Source organism: Mustela nigripes, chromosome 8 (assembly GCF_022355385.1).
Source record: "Mustela nigripes isolate SB6536 chromosome 8, MUSNIG.SB6536, whole genome shotgun sequence".
Classification (NCBI taxonomy): Eukaryota; Metazoa; Chordata; class Mammalia; order Carnivora; family Mustelidae; genus Mustela; species Mustela nigripes.
The window spans coordinates 22,196,932-22,212,302 of record NC_081564.1 but is presented as its reverse complement, the minus strand read 5'-3'; the positions used below and the strand labels follow the sequence as shown (position 1 = coordinate 22,212,302).

Genomic DNA, 15,371 nt, shown 5'->3' with positions numbered 1-15,371 from the left:
TGAGGAGGAGGCTAGTACTTCAGCGTGGGTTTGAAGGTGAGAGCCTGGGTTGACTGAAGAGGACATCCTGGAGGTAGAATAAAGCAGAGTTTAGGGAGGTGAGCTAGAGCAAGACATCAACAATTCTAGAGAAAACTGGTGTCAGGTGCAGGAAAAGTGGAGGGTGGAGGTGGGGGGGGGGCGTGTTGCAAGTGGAGGTACAGTCAGTGTTAGATCTGTGGGGTGTGAGATACTGTGCAGATTTAGGGGGAAAGGACTTCTGCCTGCAATTCCAGGTGGGCAAGGGTGGGTGAGAAAGGTCCTAGTTTTTTGAGTCAATGACTTCTTTGAGAATTAAATGAAAGTTTGTCCCTAGAAGAACATACTCCCTTATAAATTTTGAAGTGTTGTAGAATGTTTTTGTCCCACAGATTGAGAACCCTTAATTGCCTCATTTAGGAGAGTCTTTTCTTTGGCTCTTAGAGGGTGGTTCATGGAAAAGAAGGCAGACCAGGCATCAGGAGCCCCTTCATCATGTGTGCATTGGGGGGGGGGGGGTGTGGAGGAGGGGCCTGGAGACACACGTGCACATACACGCCCCCCACCACACACACACACATACAGCAGCTGTCTTTCCAGCCCTTGAGCGGAAGGCACAACAAGGGGCAGCCTCCAATGTCTCTACTTCAGAAGCTTTTGAGCCAAGCAAATCAGCTGTAGTAAGAGTGTTGACAAGGGAGAGAAGGAGGGAACAAGGGGACTGGACATTTGTCCTGTGGGCAGAAACCCAGTCCTTACCGGGTACCCTCCCACCCCCCTCAACCTTCCTACACAAACACACCTTACTTTTTTTTTTTTTTTAACCTCAAGATTAGTGTACTAAATCAGGAAGTGTGATTTTGAAAGCAGGGCCTTCCAGTTAGACTCTTGGAGGTATTTTGTGAAAGCAGGAGTACGTCAGGCCTTGGCCCCATCAAGGACTACACCGATCTCTTTGGCAATCCCTTCCCTTCACCCTGCATTACTTAACTGCTTTAGTCTGAGAAGGATGCTACCATTGTCCCTTAATTCTTAATTGTTTCTTTAAGAGATCTCAAGTCAGATCTTCACCATCACCGGATCAGATAAAGGAGAGGAAAGGGTTAGTTGTGAAATGTTATCTGTTTTAATGCTTGTAAAACATCCCTGTTACTCAGACACAAGCACTAGAAGGATTATGAAAGAGTGCCCTACCCCGGGTCAGGTGGTTAGGGTGCAGTGGGGTCTACTGTATGGTACTGTGGGGGGAGACTGGCTCCTGACGCCTGAGTCAGGAGGCACTGCCTGAAGGAGGTGACACCTGCCTTATGGTGGACTCAACTCTGGGAGGTCACTCCAGGCAAGGGGAGGGGACAGGGCTTGTTCTCTGAGGTTGAGGAGGTACAAGAGAGAATTAAGCCCAGGAAATGGAGAGAGGGTACGTGGAGGTGCTTTCTGGGCCAGATCTCATATGGCCCTCTGTGCTCTGGTCAGGAGTTCAGACTTGACCTTGAGGATGCCATTGGCTGGGAGGGTTTTATGAGAAAGAACAGAAGTTGGTGGGGAGACAGCTCAGTCCCTGCTTGCTCTTAAGAGTAGGAGGTGGCCAGGGACTACCTTCACAGGTTGAGGGATCAGCACCCTTCTGAAGGTGGGATACCCTGAGCAAGCTTGTGCTTGGAAAACTCTGCTTTGTGGAGTCAAGGAATGAAGGGGCATCCAAGAAATCATTAACAGAAAGTTCAGCTGCATAGTGACTTGCTTCCTCACCCAGTCCCATCTGGCCTTTGATCCCATGGATTTTCAAATCCTCAAGGATGGGGCAAGGGCGTCCCTTGGTTTTCATTAAGGAAACCAAGGACAGACCTGCCCAAAGACAAAGGATGGCTAGAATTCAGCACAGCCTGACAGCCAGCCTTTGCCATTAGGATTGTGGTGGGCTGAAGAACCCTGGCCTCTTCTTAAGGGTGTTGGTATTTTGCATTAGCATGTCTCCTGGCTAGCTATGATTTTCCCTTCCCCCCGCGCCATTTGGGCAGCCGGAACACTTGGTCTCTGTTCCAGTTACCATATGCTCTAACCTACGCACTCACAGCAACAGCAGTGCTCGGAGGTAGTAAACATTTGGAAAGGAGCTTTGTTTTATAGGAACAACTGCAAATGCGTGGTAAACCTGTCTCTAGGTCCCTTCCAGGCCTCTCCCCTTGGAGGAAGGTAGGTTAATATGGCTAACATATTCAAAAACAGAGGGTAAGAGAATTTCCAGACAAATTTCTCCCTAGAGTCTCCTCACATTATTAGAGGTGTGGCCTGCAAGAGTCCTGGATTGTAGCATCCAGGTTTCTTGAGCAAAGAGATCATATCTCCTGATTTTCCTGGATGACTAACTCCCACTTCCAAAGCCAATGCTGTCATCTAAGGCACGGTGCCCAAGTATGATCACTCCCTGGGGATTTCAGCATGAGCTGGTTTGACCAGGGCAGACCTTTTTTTTTAATTTTCCCTCTTTCTTTCTTTCTTTCTTTCTTTCTTTCTTTTTTAATTAGAGAATGAGAGAGAATACAAGCAGGGGCAGAAGCAGAGGGAGAAGCAGACTCCCCACTGGGCAGGGAGCCCGAAAAGGAGCTCAATCCCAGGGCCCCAGGATCATGACCTGAGCCACCCAGTTGCTCCCAGAGTAGGCCTTTGATGTAATTCGCTAGGCAGAGGTGCTTAAAAGGTTAAATTGTACTGAGTTGGGCCAAAGCTCTGTGCCAGCAGGGCCTGGGGCCAGGACTGCTCTAGTGCAGACAGGCTTAAGAAAGGGGAGAAAGGTCACAGAACATGCTGGCAACCATTTGTAATGTGTCCTCCCCTCCCCCACCCTCTTTTCCGAATCCCTACCTTTCTTTTCTCTTTTCAGGAAACATCTTTACGCAGCAGCCCAGTTACTATAATGACCTGGATGAAACCATGCCCACCATCCTTCAGGTACCAGCTCTCATCCCTGCCCACATCCCCTCCCCAACCCTATGGCATGGCCCTGGACTTTCTTAGAATAGCGTGGAGAAATATTTACTCCCCACCCCTCTCTAGCCCCATCTCCAGACAGTCTCTGGTCTTGTGCCTCAGCACACCCTTTCAAATTTGCCCTTTTCCCCACTTGAACAGAACTGGAATCTAAGGGCTGTCTAGCACTCATACAAAAAGAGCTTAAATTGTGTGCTGTTTACCAACAGCCACAAGCCTCTAAGGACACCCCTTTAAGAGGCCTGTGTTGCTCAAATAAGAGTTTTAAAAGTCTATAAAACTATTTTAGAATATAATAATGTTCACTGTAGAAAATTTAGAAAATATAAACAACCAATAAGAAACAAAAACTCGAAGATTAACCCATCATCCCACCACCAAGAGACTCTACTATTCATGATAACATTTAGGGTAGTTATGTGCTAGCTTCCTTACAGATGGTACAGTGAATTCAGGACTTATGTGATTTTACGATGGGCTGTTTTCTTCACACCATTGATTTGTTTTTTATTTCAATATATTTCCATAAATTGCCATCTCCAGAGGATCCAAAACATATATTGTTGAAAGTGTATCTTAAATGTTCATTACCATATACTTGCCCAGCATATTCATTCAGATAATTTCTGAATAATTTGATAAATTCTGATAATTTCTGGGGGCTTTTCATACATGTGTTGTTTGTTTGTTTGTTTTTTAGTTTTACTTAAGTAAAATAAATTTTTTTTTATTTGAGCCCCCATCATGGGACTTAAACTCACAACCCCAAGATCAAGAGCCATAAGCTCTTCCGAACTGAGCCAGCCATGTGCCCCTCTACATTTTGTGTTTTTAATCCTCTCCACAATCCTGTAAGAAGAATAACCCCTATCATCCCGATTTTATTGTTTCCACTCTAACCCAGTGTCCTGGCATTCTCTCAGCTGGTTTCTTGGAAACACTGGCCCATACTCGAAAGATTCTAAGGCAGCTTCCAGATCTCCCATCCCCGATTGCAGGTCAAGGGTCCTAGCTGCTGGTTCGACAGGATGTAGGAGGACCCCTTCTTGTGTTTTCACAGGTTTTCAGCAATATCCTCCAGCACTGTGGTTTGCAAGGGGACGGGGCCAGCGCCACGCCCCAGAAACTCGAGGAGAGGGGCCGGTTGACCCCCAGCGACATGCCTCTCCTGGTGAGGTTGCCCTTCAGCCCAGCCTGGTTTGGGCCAGCAGAGGACCCCACAGCTCCTTCCCCTGCTTGTGACCCTTTTCCCCAACTCCAGAAGCAGCTAGTCCCATCACATAGGCTTAGAGCATTTTAGTAGGCTTTGTATTTTTCCCTGGGAGCTTCTTTATGAGGCAGTGGAAGGAACAGGGAACTAGAGTTCTGAGAGGGAGGTTCAGTCTTCACGTAGCTCAGCACAATGAGCTCATTCGTGTTATTCATCGAGCCCTGTGTTGGGTCCACAAATTTGTACTGAGGAGGCTCCAGCAGGTGCTGAGCCTTCAGGGTAATGCAGCAGGGCAGAAGCAGGCATGGGATTTGCAGTCTAAGCCAGAGGTAAATAAGGAACACAGACCTGTGTCAGGCCTTACGCTAAACACTGGCGATAGAGCAAGAAAGAGGCAGCCATCAGCTGCCCTCTTGGAACTCACAGCCTCGTGGGAAAATGGGCATTAAACAGGTATTTCAGAAGGAGGCACACCAAGTTCTGTGGGAACAAGTCATTTTACCTGCTGAAACCTCAGTTTCCTAATCTGTACGATAGAGATCCGAACAGCTGCTCAGCCTACCTTTCAGAGTGGTCAAGAGACTCCAGAACACATGTAAGAATGTACTCCGTGTTCTGTATGGACTTGATATTCTTGTCGTCAGTGGGACGTACCTTCTGTGTAGGAGCACAAGCGTTGTCTTCAGGTCTTTCAGCTCAGAAGAGAGAACTGTATTATGCTAGAATTAGAAGTAACCCCAGATCATTGGGTGGCTGCCCGTCGGAGCTAAGGTAGCAAGACCTGAGGTAGGAAGGTTGAGTAACTGGTCCAGATCGTGCTTCTAGAGACGGACCAGCCAGTCTTCACACAGATCTCCAATGATCTCTCCCCCTCCCGCCTCCCTGCCCGCCCAAGGCAGCTGCCTTTTGGCTCCCACTAGTTTTGTCAACTTTGTCTCATACCCACCACAGAGCTGTGTATGGGGGTGGAGGAAAATAATGCAGTGTTTTCTTTTGGCAACAGGAATTAAAAGACATTGTTCTCTACCTTTGTGATACCTGCACAACGCTCTGGGCCTTTCTGGATATCTTCCCCTTGGCTTGCCAAACCTTCCAGAAACACGACTTCTGTTACAGGTACAGCGGTAATTCCAACTCCTCAAGTAGAGGTGCTAGTTGACATCCTCATTCAGCAGATATTTAGTGGGTACTTAGAATGTGCCAGGCGTTCTTCCAGCCTGGAGATACAGTAGTGAAGAAGACAGGTAAGGCTCCTGCTTGTGTGGAACCTGCATTTTATCTTTTTTTTTCTCCTAAAACTTTTAAAAATTTATTTGAGAGAGAGAGCAAGAGCAAGCACAAGCAGGGGGTAGGAGCAGAGAGAGAGGGAGAAGCAGACTTTTTGCTGAGCAGAGAGCCTGATGCAGGGCTTGATCATAGGACCCTATGATCATGACCTGAGCAGAAGGTACACACTTAGCGACTGAGCCACCCAGGTGCCATGGAACCTGCATTTTAGAAGCATTCCCCCCCCCCTTTTTTTAATAAGATTTTATTTATTTATTTGACAGAGAGAGCAAGAGACACAAGCAGGCAGAGCAGCAGAGGGAGAGGGAGAAGCAGGATCCCCACTGAGCAGGGAGCCCAATGTGGGGCTTGATCCCAGAACCCTGGGATCATGACCTGAACCGAAGGCAGTCGCTTAACCAACTGAGCCACCCAGGCGCCCCAAGAGTTCCCATTTTTGGCTAAGAACTAGATAAGGGAGAAAAAAAACCCAAGTTCAGTTCCTTGATTTCAAAGCCCCTCTCATGGGCAGGCACAAAGGGTAACAGATCATAAGAAGTGGTCTGAGGTGGGCGTCTGGGGGGCTCAAATGGTTAAGCGTCTGCCTTTGGCTTGAGTCATGATCCCAGGGTCCTGGGATCGAGTTCCTGCATTGGGCACCCTGCTCAGCGGGGGGCCTGCTTCTTCCTCTCTCTCTGCCTGCTGCTCCCCCTGCTTGTGCTCTCTCTTGCTCTTTCTCTCTCCCTATCAAATAAATAAATAAAATCTTAAAAAAAAAAATGGGTCTGAGGACTTCAGCATCTGGTCTCGAGCAGAGCACACTCAAAGAAACAAGCAGATAAGCTCACATGTGGGTCTGGCTGCTGTGGCCATATTATGAAGCACTCTGGGAACACAGAGGAGGGAGGCAAAATTCCACCTGGTGAAGTAAGAGATTTCATGATGGCCTTTAAGTGAGAATGGACAGGAACCTTCCAGATGGAAGGATTACTCCAGCAGGCAGAACAAGGGTAAGAAACCCCAGAGGGTGTCCAGGGAGAGCCAGGGAGTGGAGTGGGATGAGGCAGGGCCCAAAGCAGCAGGAAAAGGAGCAGCTAACAAGAGACACTCTGGAGAGGTTGGTAAAAGCTGGATTGTGAGGATCCCTGACGTCACTGGCAGGGAGTGGGGCCTCTGTTCTTTAGGCAATAGGGAGCCACTGGGAGCTTTTATCCAAAGGAGTTATAGAAAGATCCTGCCAGGATGAGGAAAGATGTAGGGAGGGAGACCCTCCTTGCACACTTAGCTTCACAGGCATCTGTCTGTTCCTTGTGCAGCGAGAAAGGGGTGCACAGGCCTGGGCTGGTAACCTGCATGTTGCCTGGGAACGATGTGGGGGTAGTGCTGGCCTGTTCTCAGTGGCCTCTGGCTGTTACTCTTGCCAGACATCTCCCCAGCGTTTGCAGGAGCTCCTGGGAGCTGCCCAACTCTATGTGCTCAGCCACCAGTCCATTCAGTCGTTTTACTCACCCACTCAACAAAACTTATCTAGCACTGACCTGTGTCAGAGAGGGCAGCTGGTGTTCTGACCCCTCCTGGGTCCCCTCAGCTCGAGAAGGTCGCATGTGAGGACTAATCAGCCTCCCAGAGGTTGTTAGAATAAAGCACCAGTCAGCACTCCTCCTGAAGAAAGGTGTTAGGATAGGCCTGTGGCAATCCCCACTCCCCTTTTTTTAAGATTTTATTTATTTATTTGACAGAGGCACAGCGAGGGAGGGAACACAAGCAGGGGGAGTGGAAGAGGGAGAAGCAGGCTTCCAGCTGAGCAGGAAGACCTGATGCAGGGCTTGATCCCTGGACCCTGGGATCATGACCTGAGCAGAAGGCAGAGGCTTAACAACCTTGCCACCCAGGTGCTCTGCCATCCCCTTTTTGAAAAGGTATCTTTTCTCATGGTTAAAATGGCAAATGCTCATAGGAAATTTGGGAAATCTCCAAAGGTAAAAAATTAAAATCACTATGAGGGATCATGCTATTTTTAGGATTTTGTATCCTGCTTATCTTCACTTACATAGGCATTTTCTTTTCTTTTCTTTTCTTTTTTTTTTTTTTAAGTAAACTACCCCTAGTGTGGTGTTCAAACTCACAACCCCACGATCAAGAATCACATGCTCTACTGACTGAGCTATCCAGGTGCCCCCATAGGCATTTTCCTGTTTTGTTAAAGCGTCTTCCCAAACATGGTAACAGATTGCTTTTGAAAGGGTCTGTGTAAACAGAGGGTAATTTTTGGAAGAACTGACTTTCCTGCAAGGAACAGTAAAGGCCGGGGAGCGGCTCCACCCATGTCAGAGTGAGGAGGGAGGAAGAAAGGAAAACAGGGTTGGCTACAAGTGACACTGCCTTTGACCCACAAACAGCTCCGGGCTGGCCCAGAGTGTTCTCACTGTGTCGGAGGCCAGGAACGCCCGGTGAGCAAACGCAGCCATCTCAGTGCCCGCAACTTTCTAGAGGGGTCTACAGCCACCAAATAGCTCTGTGGCTAATCCTCTCAGGACAACCTCCTTCCTCCCGGATATCCTCAAGTATATCTGAGTAACTCTTTGTCATGTAATCTTACGAAAAAGTAATACATTCACGTGGCTCAAAACTCAAAATATATAATGAGGGGCTTCTGGCTCAGTCAGTAGAGCATGAAACTCTTAATCTCTAGGTCATGAGTTCAAGCCCCACATTTGGCGTAGAGCTTACTTAAAATAAGTAAAACCAATAATAATAAAAGTAAAGTGAATATATGAATACATAAAATGCAGTCTACCTCTTCCCCTTCCCCAGTCCCGTTTTCACATACCACCATTGTTGTTAGGGATTTTTGGTGGCATTTTCCAGAGATATACATATTACATATTACCCCCGTCATCCTTTCATTTATTTATTTTTTGAAGACTTTATTTATTTTATGGAGAGCACAAGCAGGGGTGGAGGCAGAGGGAGAGAGAGAATCTCAAGGAGACTCCCTGCTGGGCGCAAAGCCCCGTGTGGGGCTCGACCCCACACTCCTGCAAATGAGACCTGAGCTGAAACCAAGAGTCAGATGCTTAACGGACTGAGCCACCCAGGTGCCCACCCCCACCCCCTGCCTTTTTTTTTAAAGATTTTATTTATTTATCAGAGAGAGGGGGGGAGGAGAGCAAGCACAGGCAGACAGAATGGCAGGCAGAGGCAGAGGGAGAAGCAGGCTCCCCGCTGAGCAAGGAGCCCGATGTGGGACTCGATCCCAGGACGCTGGGATCATGACCTGAGCCGAAGGCAGCTGCTTAACCAACTGAGCCACCCAGGCGTCCCCACCCCCTGCCTTTTAAATTAACTGCTGACCTATTATGAGTACTATATGTACTATTTGCATTTTATTTAATTAAATAATTCATTTGTTCAGCGATAGAAGTTTATTTCTCACAGTTCTAGAGGCTGGATACATTTTATTTTTCAAATTAATGTGTGTCAGGACACAAAACAACCTCCATCTTTGGTGCAGCTGGATAGAATTCTGTTGTACTGTATGGAACATCAAACCCCATAGACTGACCTTCAGATTTTTTTCAGTTGTTTGCTATTCCAGAAAAATGTTACAAAGAATAGCTGCACATACATCATTTTGCACCTTTGCAAGTACATCTGAGGAATATATTCCTAGAAGTAGAATCACAAGAACAGATGGTTTGTATATTTTAAATTCTCCTTGATCTCACCAAATGGCCCCCCAAAAGGGTTGTTCCAGTTTACACTCCCACCAGCCATGTATCCTGGCAACACCTGAATCTGCTTGGGCCAGACTGCCCCCTCTGTCTTTTTCTGGGTGCCATGCCGTGGGCCTAGAAACCCTGCCTCTTTGGGCCCAGTTACCCTCTGCTGCGTACGGGACTACACTAGCGTAGAAGCTGCCAGAATCCAGCCAGTGGGTAGTAAAGTGTTTGCAAAGTGCCTGCCACAAATTCAGCAGCGGTTCTAGGCCCTGAGGTTACAGTTCTGGCTTCGGGAAGCCTAAGATGTTCAGAGGAAGAATTTGACCACAGAAGAGAGGCGGCTACATTTTAAGTTGTAAGGGTAACATATATCGGGTGCTGGGCACCTAGTTCCAGGAAGGAGTTATCACATGGGTGAGCATCACCAGGAAGCGTGTGGCTGGGACAGGGAGTTGGAATCTGAGTTGGGAAGAGGGTAGGTGTGATGTAGCTGAGGTGAGAAGCAAGGTTGGCTGCTCCGTGCCAGCTATGCATGGTACCAGAGAGAGTTGTTAAGAGTTCGATGTCATGGGAGGTGGGGAGCTCCTGGCAGGTTTGAGCAAACAAAAAGAGTGATCTCATTTGTTTTGCAAATCTCAGTAGTTCTGAGGAGCTCTCTCATTGCTCTGTGAGAAGGAGCCTATCTGGGCCTCAGTTTCCCAGGTGAAAGGGGACAGGAGCTACAGGTCACTTCTCACGTGGCTCTTCCTGGACCAGCCACAGTGGGGCCCAATCTGGGGTGAGCTTGGGGGAAGAGCCGGGCTGGTTCCCGGAGCAAATTGCTGTGGTGACAACTCGGGAGCAAGAAATGGGCCTTTCCCCTTCCCATGGGTTGCTGTTGATTTTTCTGAAGAAGTGTGGTATTTAGGAATTAACCCCACCCTCTCCCCATGTGTGCCTTCACAGACTGGCTTCCTTTTATGAAATCGCAATTCCTGAACTGGAGTCCGCAATGAAGAAGAGGAGGCTTGAAGACAGCAAGTGAGCAGGGGACAAAACTAAGTGCCTTGTCATCAGGGAGAGAGAGGCCCTGCTTTCCCCGGGCTTCAGCATCCCCATCTCTAAGAACGAGGGGGTAGCCCCATGGAGTGTCCCTGCCTAGCAGCCTCCCAGCCCCAGCATCCTAGGCTTTTCCCCTCCACTGTTGCTCCAACCTCTTAGTAATCGGTGGGCCGGTTTCCCACCCACTGTTTACAGAGAAGCAGCCGGGGAATCCACTGGGCTCTGGGGGCCTGTAGCCTTTTGCCAACTGCTATCCAGAGCACATTGTGATGCGTTCTCAGCCCTAGGGAGGGACACCTGCTACTGTTGAGAATAAGCTCCCTCTGGGCCTTTTTAATCTCCTTAATCTCTCTATATATTTTTCCTTCCCTCTCTCTCTCCGGCCTTCAAAGGCTGCTAGGGGACCTGTGGCAGAGGCTATCCCATTCTAGGAAGAAGCTACTGGAGATTTTTCACATCCTCATAAACCAGATCTGCCTTCTCCCTGTCCTGGAAAGCAGGTAAGTCCTTGGTGGCAGCTGCCTAGGTGGCTAGCCCAGCAGAGGTATCCCCCTCTCTTCCTCTGCCCTCTTCCTCGTTGAGCCGAGATGGGAAAAAGAGACCCGTGCCTCTTTCCTCTCACTGGCCTGAGGCCTTGCAGAGGAGCAGGGAGGGAAGTTCCAGATCATTTGCATCGAGCGAGCTCATCTGCCCTGCTGTCCTGTTCCAGCTGTGACAACATTCAGGGCTTCATTGAAGAGTTCCTTCAGATCTTCAGCTCCTTGCTGCAGGAGAAGAGGTGAGTGCAGCCGAGCTGGGACCGGTCGGCATGAGGCCTTACATACTACAGCCTCTGCCAAATGCTTATTCTGGTCTGAGGTTCTTGGTTGGGCAGCAGACCAGTGCCCCTGTTGCCCCAGCCTTGTCCCTTCTGTCTGCTCCCTGGCCAACAGGTTCCTCCGGGACTACGATGCACTCTTCCCTGTGGCCGATGATGTCAGCTTGCTCCAGCAGGCCTCGGCAGTCTTGTATCCTTTTCCCACAGCCTCTGGGACAGGACCTGGCCTGACCAAGTTGGAGATGGGCTGCGAGGACCCTGGGGAGCAGAGGGAGGTTTAGCTCCAGAACCCATGGGTCTCCAGAATGCCCGCCAAAGTCCCAGCCCCTGTCTCTGGAGGAGATGACTACTCTGGTCCTCAGAGCTGGGTGGGGTCAGAGGCCTGCGTTCTGCAGGTGTTTACTGAGTGTCTGGGCCTGTGTGACCAACATGGACTCAGCCCTGCTCTCACAGACCTCATAGCAGGAGGGGAGACAGACAAGGAAATAAGCAAGCTCGGGGTAAGGCTATGAGACAGAAGTGCTGTCCAAGCTGAGAATAGCAGAAGAGAATGGAGGAGGCCAAGACCAGGGCTAAGTGTTCCCAGTAGATGGAGGACAGAGAGGCCCTTCTGAGGAGTTCTGAGACATTTTATGTGGCTTAGGGGTGTGGGGTTTGGGGGACCGGGGTCTAGCAGGAAGAAACTATGATGTGGTAGGTGAGCAGACCTGCATGGCTGGTCTGCATGGCTCTGTCCTACAAGCACTGGGGTGTCATCGAAAGGTGTGAAACGGGGAGTAACAGGGTCAGTTTTATACTTTGGAAAAGCTCTGTCTGGCACAGGGAAGAGAACAGACTGGCCTGGGACCTCTGTGAGGCCCAGGGACTGGTGGGGATGCTGTGGCTGGCATCCAGGTGTGGCCAATGGGAGTGCGGTTTAGAAGGGGTGGGAGGGCATCTAGGGCAACACCCAGACGTCGGGCTTGGCAGTGCTGGAGTGGTAGAGAGTGAGGAAGGGCAGGGAAGAGGGCCTGTGGGCCATGTTGGAGGCTGGGTTAGGTGGCTCAGGCTCGCGTCAGGGATACCCGCTGGGCCCCCAACCTTTTTTTTTTTTTTTTTTTAAGTTTTTATTTATTTGACAGATCACAAGCAGACAGAGCAGCAGGCAGAGAGAGAGGCAGAAGCAGGCTCTCTGCTGAGCGGAGAGCCAGGCCCCCAGCCTTTGTAGGAAGCCCTCAGCTAGTTGGACAGGAAGCCGGGTGGCAGGACCCACATCAGGCCCTCCTCCTAGGGGTCAGTGCAGAGGAGGAGCTGCTGGCTCCCCCAGATATCACATCCCAGAGTGCCCCTGGCCCTGTCTTCATCCAGACCTGCTCTCTGCTGAGTGTGAGGCACTAGGTTTTAAGGCCAGGATGGTCGTGGCCTGACCTGCTTCCCCATGCAGCCCAGGTGCCCATGATGCCCACTGGGTACAGTTCAGATAGCCCCTAACACAAGTCACAGGGTCAGGTGCCAGAAAGGGATTGAGAAACTATGCTGCCTCAGAGCAAGGGAGGCAGCGAAGGCCCCCGCCCCCAAGAGAGAGACACCTTAACCCGTGTCAACAGGGACGAAACGCGGACTGCCTACATCCTCCAGGCCGTCGAAGGTGCATGGGAAGGGGTGGACCGTCGGAAAGCCACAGATGCTAAAGACCCGCCAGCGGCTGAGGATCCTAATGGGGTCATTGCACTGGCAGAGCCCATTGGGGGACCGTCCTCACATCTGGAAAACTCAGAGGAAGACGAGGTGTGTGTCCGCAGCGGCATTTTCACCGGCTTCCCTTGCCCTTTCCGGGAAATCTCTCCCCCTACTCTGTTACCGCTCTCAGAGAAAAGGGTTTCTTTTGGAATTGACAGCCTCGAGCTGCCTGTGGAGAGTCCTGCAAGTTACTTCAGCTGCCAAAACCCCAGTTTTTCCCCTCTGAAGTGAAGTGCTGGAGCTTTGGGAAATCCTTCCTGGAGCGCTCCTCTGAGCAGATCGCCGCGGCACTACTTCGGCTGCAGTGGAGAGCTGCGCCTGGTCTCACTGCTTGGCCAGCCTGGATTTCCCACCAGAGCACAGCACAGCTCCACTGAGCGAGTTTCGAAGCCCCCAATCTAGCACTTTCTCTCCAGGCTTTTCCAGAACTCACCCAGTCTACAGCTGTACAGATGGGCCACTGAGCCCAGGACTCTTCCCTGCATGTCGGGAGGCTGTGTGATGTGGGGATCAAGGCCACCCAGTCTCTGGGATCTGGCAGCTCAGGGCTCCTGCCACTCACCAGCCGTGTGGCCGTCACTCCCTTCTAGCCTCTGTTCCCCATCTCTAAGTGAGGACGGTCACCATCCCTACCTCCTCGAGTTTGTGGGGATTCCCAGAGGGGTTGTGTGGAGCACCCCAAACCCAGCCAGCCCTCTGTGCTCTGTTAACAGATGCCATTCTCCTTCCTGTTAGACTCAGGCCCATGACTGCCACAGGGCCTTGGAAAATGACAGTCCTTTTCCACCTTTCCCGCACTCTTCCCCATTTGGGCTTCTTAGCAGAGATATGGACGATTCTTTTTTTTTTTTTTTAAGATTTTATTTATTTATTTGACAGAGACCACAAGTGGGCAGAGAGGCAGGCAGAGGGGGAGGAGGAAGCAGGCCCCCCCACCAAGCAGAGAGCTTGATGCAGGGCTTGATCCCAGGACTCCGAGACCATGACCCAAGCCGAAGGCAGAGGTTCAACCCACTGAGCCACCCAGGTGCCCCTGACATGGATGATTCTTATTGTTGTTTGTTTGATTTACAAATTTTCTTAAAAGGAATATAATCAAAGGGGAGCAGCTCCCCATGGTCCAGGGCTGGTGATTGCCATTCCTCTCCAGTGCTATTCCTCTCCATCAACTTGTTAGAGCTGGCTAAGGACGAGTAGAGGCCATGGCCATTTACATAGTGTCTAGTTTTCTCCATGCACTGTGCTCGGTGCCTCGGGTGAATGATTCTCTCCGAGCCATCTGAGACAACCCCATGAGCTGTGTGGTAGTAGGCCTATTTTATATGGAAGGAGCTCGGGTTCAGAGAACGGAAGTGCCCTGCCCAAAGTCACACAGCTAGAAGTAGCTCTGCCAGTAAGTCACAGAACCCTCCTTTTCCCAGGGGAGGAATGAAGACTAAGGCCTAAGTCACTAGGCTGAGATCCTTGGCCCAGGTGTGGCAGGGCCAAGGCTCACACCAGGTCCCGTGCTTTTCAGGGCCTGTGGCCCTCTCACCCACCTGGCCCGGTCTTCCCCCCCTTCACTCCAGGTTTCTCCACAGTGCATGGGGGCAGCAGCTGCCCTGGGCCCTCCCGTGGGTGGTGTGGAACTGGATTCGCTCATCTCCCAAGTGAAGGACCTGCTGCCAGACCTCGGTGAGGGCTTCATTCTGGCCTGCCTGGAGCACTACGGCTATGACCCGGAGCAGGTGATCAACAACTTCCTGGAGGAGCGGCTGGCCCCAGCCCTCAGCCAGCTGGACCGCAGCCTAGACAGGTGGGAGAGAGAGGTGGGAGGTGGCTCCTGGTGCCCAGGCTGTGGCATGGCCCCGGCTGGAGGTGCTCTGGGGGTCTTGTCTGGGCCCCTTCTTGGCTTCTCTGCTTCCCCCTTCTGTGCCAGAACTCAGCCCTCTGTCTCTTGCCCATGGTAGTGTTTACCAGCCATGTAATTGATTGCCTCCTCTGGAAAACCTCAAAACTTTAGGTCCCTGGGGGGTCCTCATGTGCCCCCTGCAGGGCAGAGAGTGTACACAGCAGCACCTCACTGGAGCACCGATGTAGCATGTGACAAAGGGGTTGCCGAGCCTTTCAGAGTGCCGAAGTTTCTGGCCTGCCCCTGTCATTGTCACCTTTCTAGTCAATTCCCAAGGGAGGATGGCCAGCGCTTCTCACTTTCCTCACACCTCCCTTTCAGAGTTTGGCCCACTGCTTCTCAGAAGGCCCACAGGGCCGCAATGATGGGTATGCAAATGGGTGTTTCTCCCATGAACAAATTACGTTTTTTGAATGAATGAACTTAGCTCCATCTCTGGACAAGTTCCTTAGCCACTTTGTGCCCATTTTACAGAGGAGGGCACTGAGGCCCAGAAGGGTTGAGTGTTCTTAGGGACCCATCTTGTCAGACTATTGCAAGTGTTCGGTGAGGGAGGGAACTTAGCTCTGTCTCTGGACAAGTTCCTTAGCCACTTTGTGCCCATTTTACAGAGGAGGGCACTGAGGCCCAGAAGGGTTGAGTGTTCTTAGGGACCCATCTTGTCAGACTATTGCAAGTGTTCGGTGAGGGAGGGAACTT

General features: G+C 50.6%; 1 protein-coding gene across 9 annotated transcripts in view; it reads left to right on the top strand.

The window, feature by feature from the left end:
- The window catches only part of ASCC2 (activating signal cointegrator 1 complex subunit 2), a 41,224-nt gene that overhangs the window by 13,679 nt on the left and 12,174 nt on the right, over positions 1 to 15,371 (top strand). For 5 of the 9 annotated variants that reach the window (XM_059408788.1, XM_059408795.1, XM_059408793.1 and 2 more), the window contains 9 exons: positions 2,900 to 2,967; positions 4,067 to 4,177; positions 5,220 to 5,332; positions 10,150 to 10,224; positions 10,638 to 10,745; positions 10,877 to 11,023; positions 11,178 to 11,252; positions 12,649 to 12,829; positions 14,350 to 14,576. In XM_059408788.1, coding sequence (XP_059264771.1) covers positions 2,900 to 2,967; positions 4,067 to 4,177; positions 5,220 to 5,332; positions 10,150 to 10,224; positions 10,638 to 10,745; positions 10,877 to 11,023; positions 11,178 to 11,252; positions 12,649 to 12,829; positions 14,350 to 14,576 — 1,105 coding nt within the window. The remainder of the gene's footprint in view (positions 1 to 2,899; positions 2,968 to 4,066; positions 4,178 to 5,219; positions 5,333 to 10,149; positions 10,225 to 10,637; positions 10,746 to 10,876; positions 11,024 to 11,177; positions 11,253 to 12,648; positions 12,830 to 14,349; positions 14,577 to 15,371) is intronic. The other 4 variants (XM_059408790.1, XM_059408794.1, XM_059408787.1 and 1 more) reach the window with 3 other exon arrangements.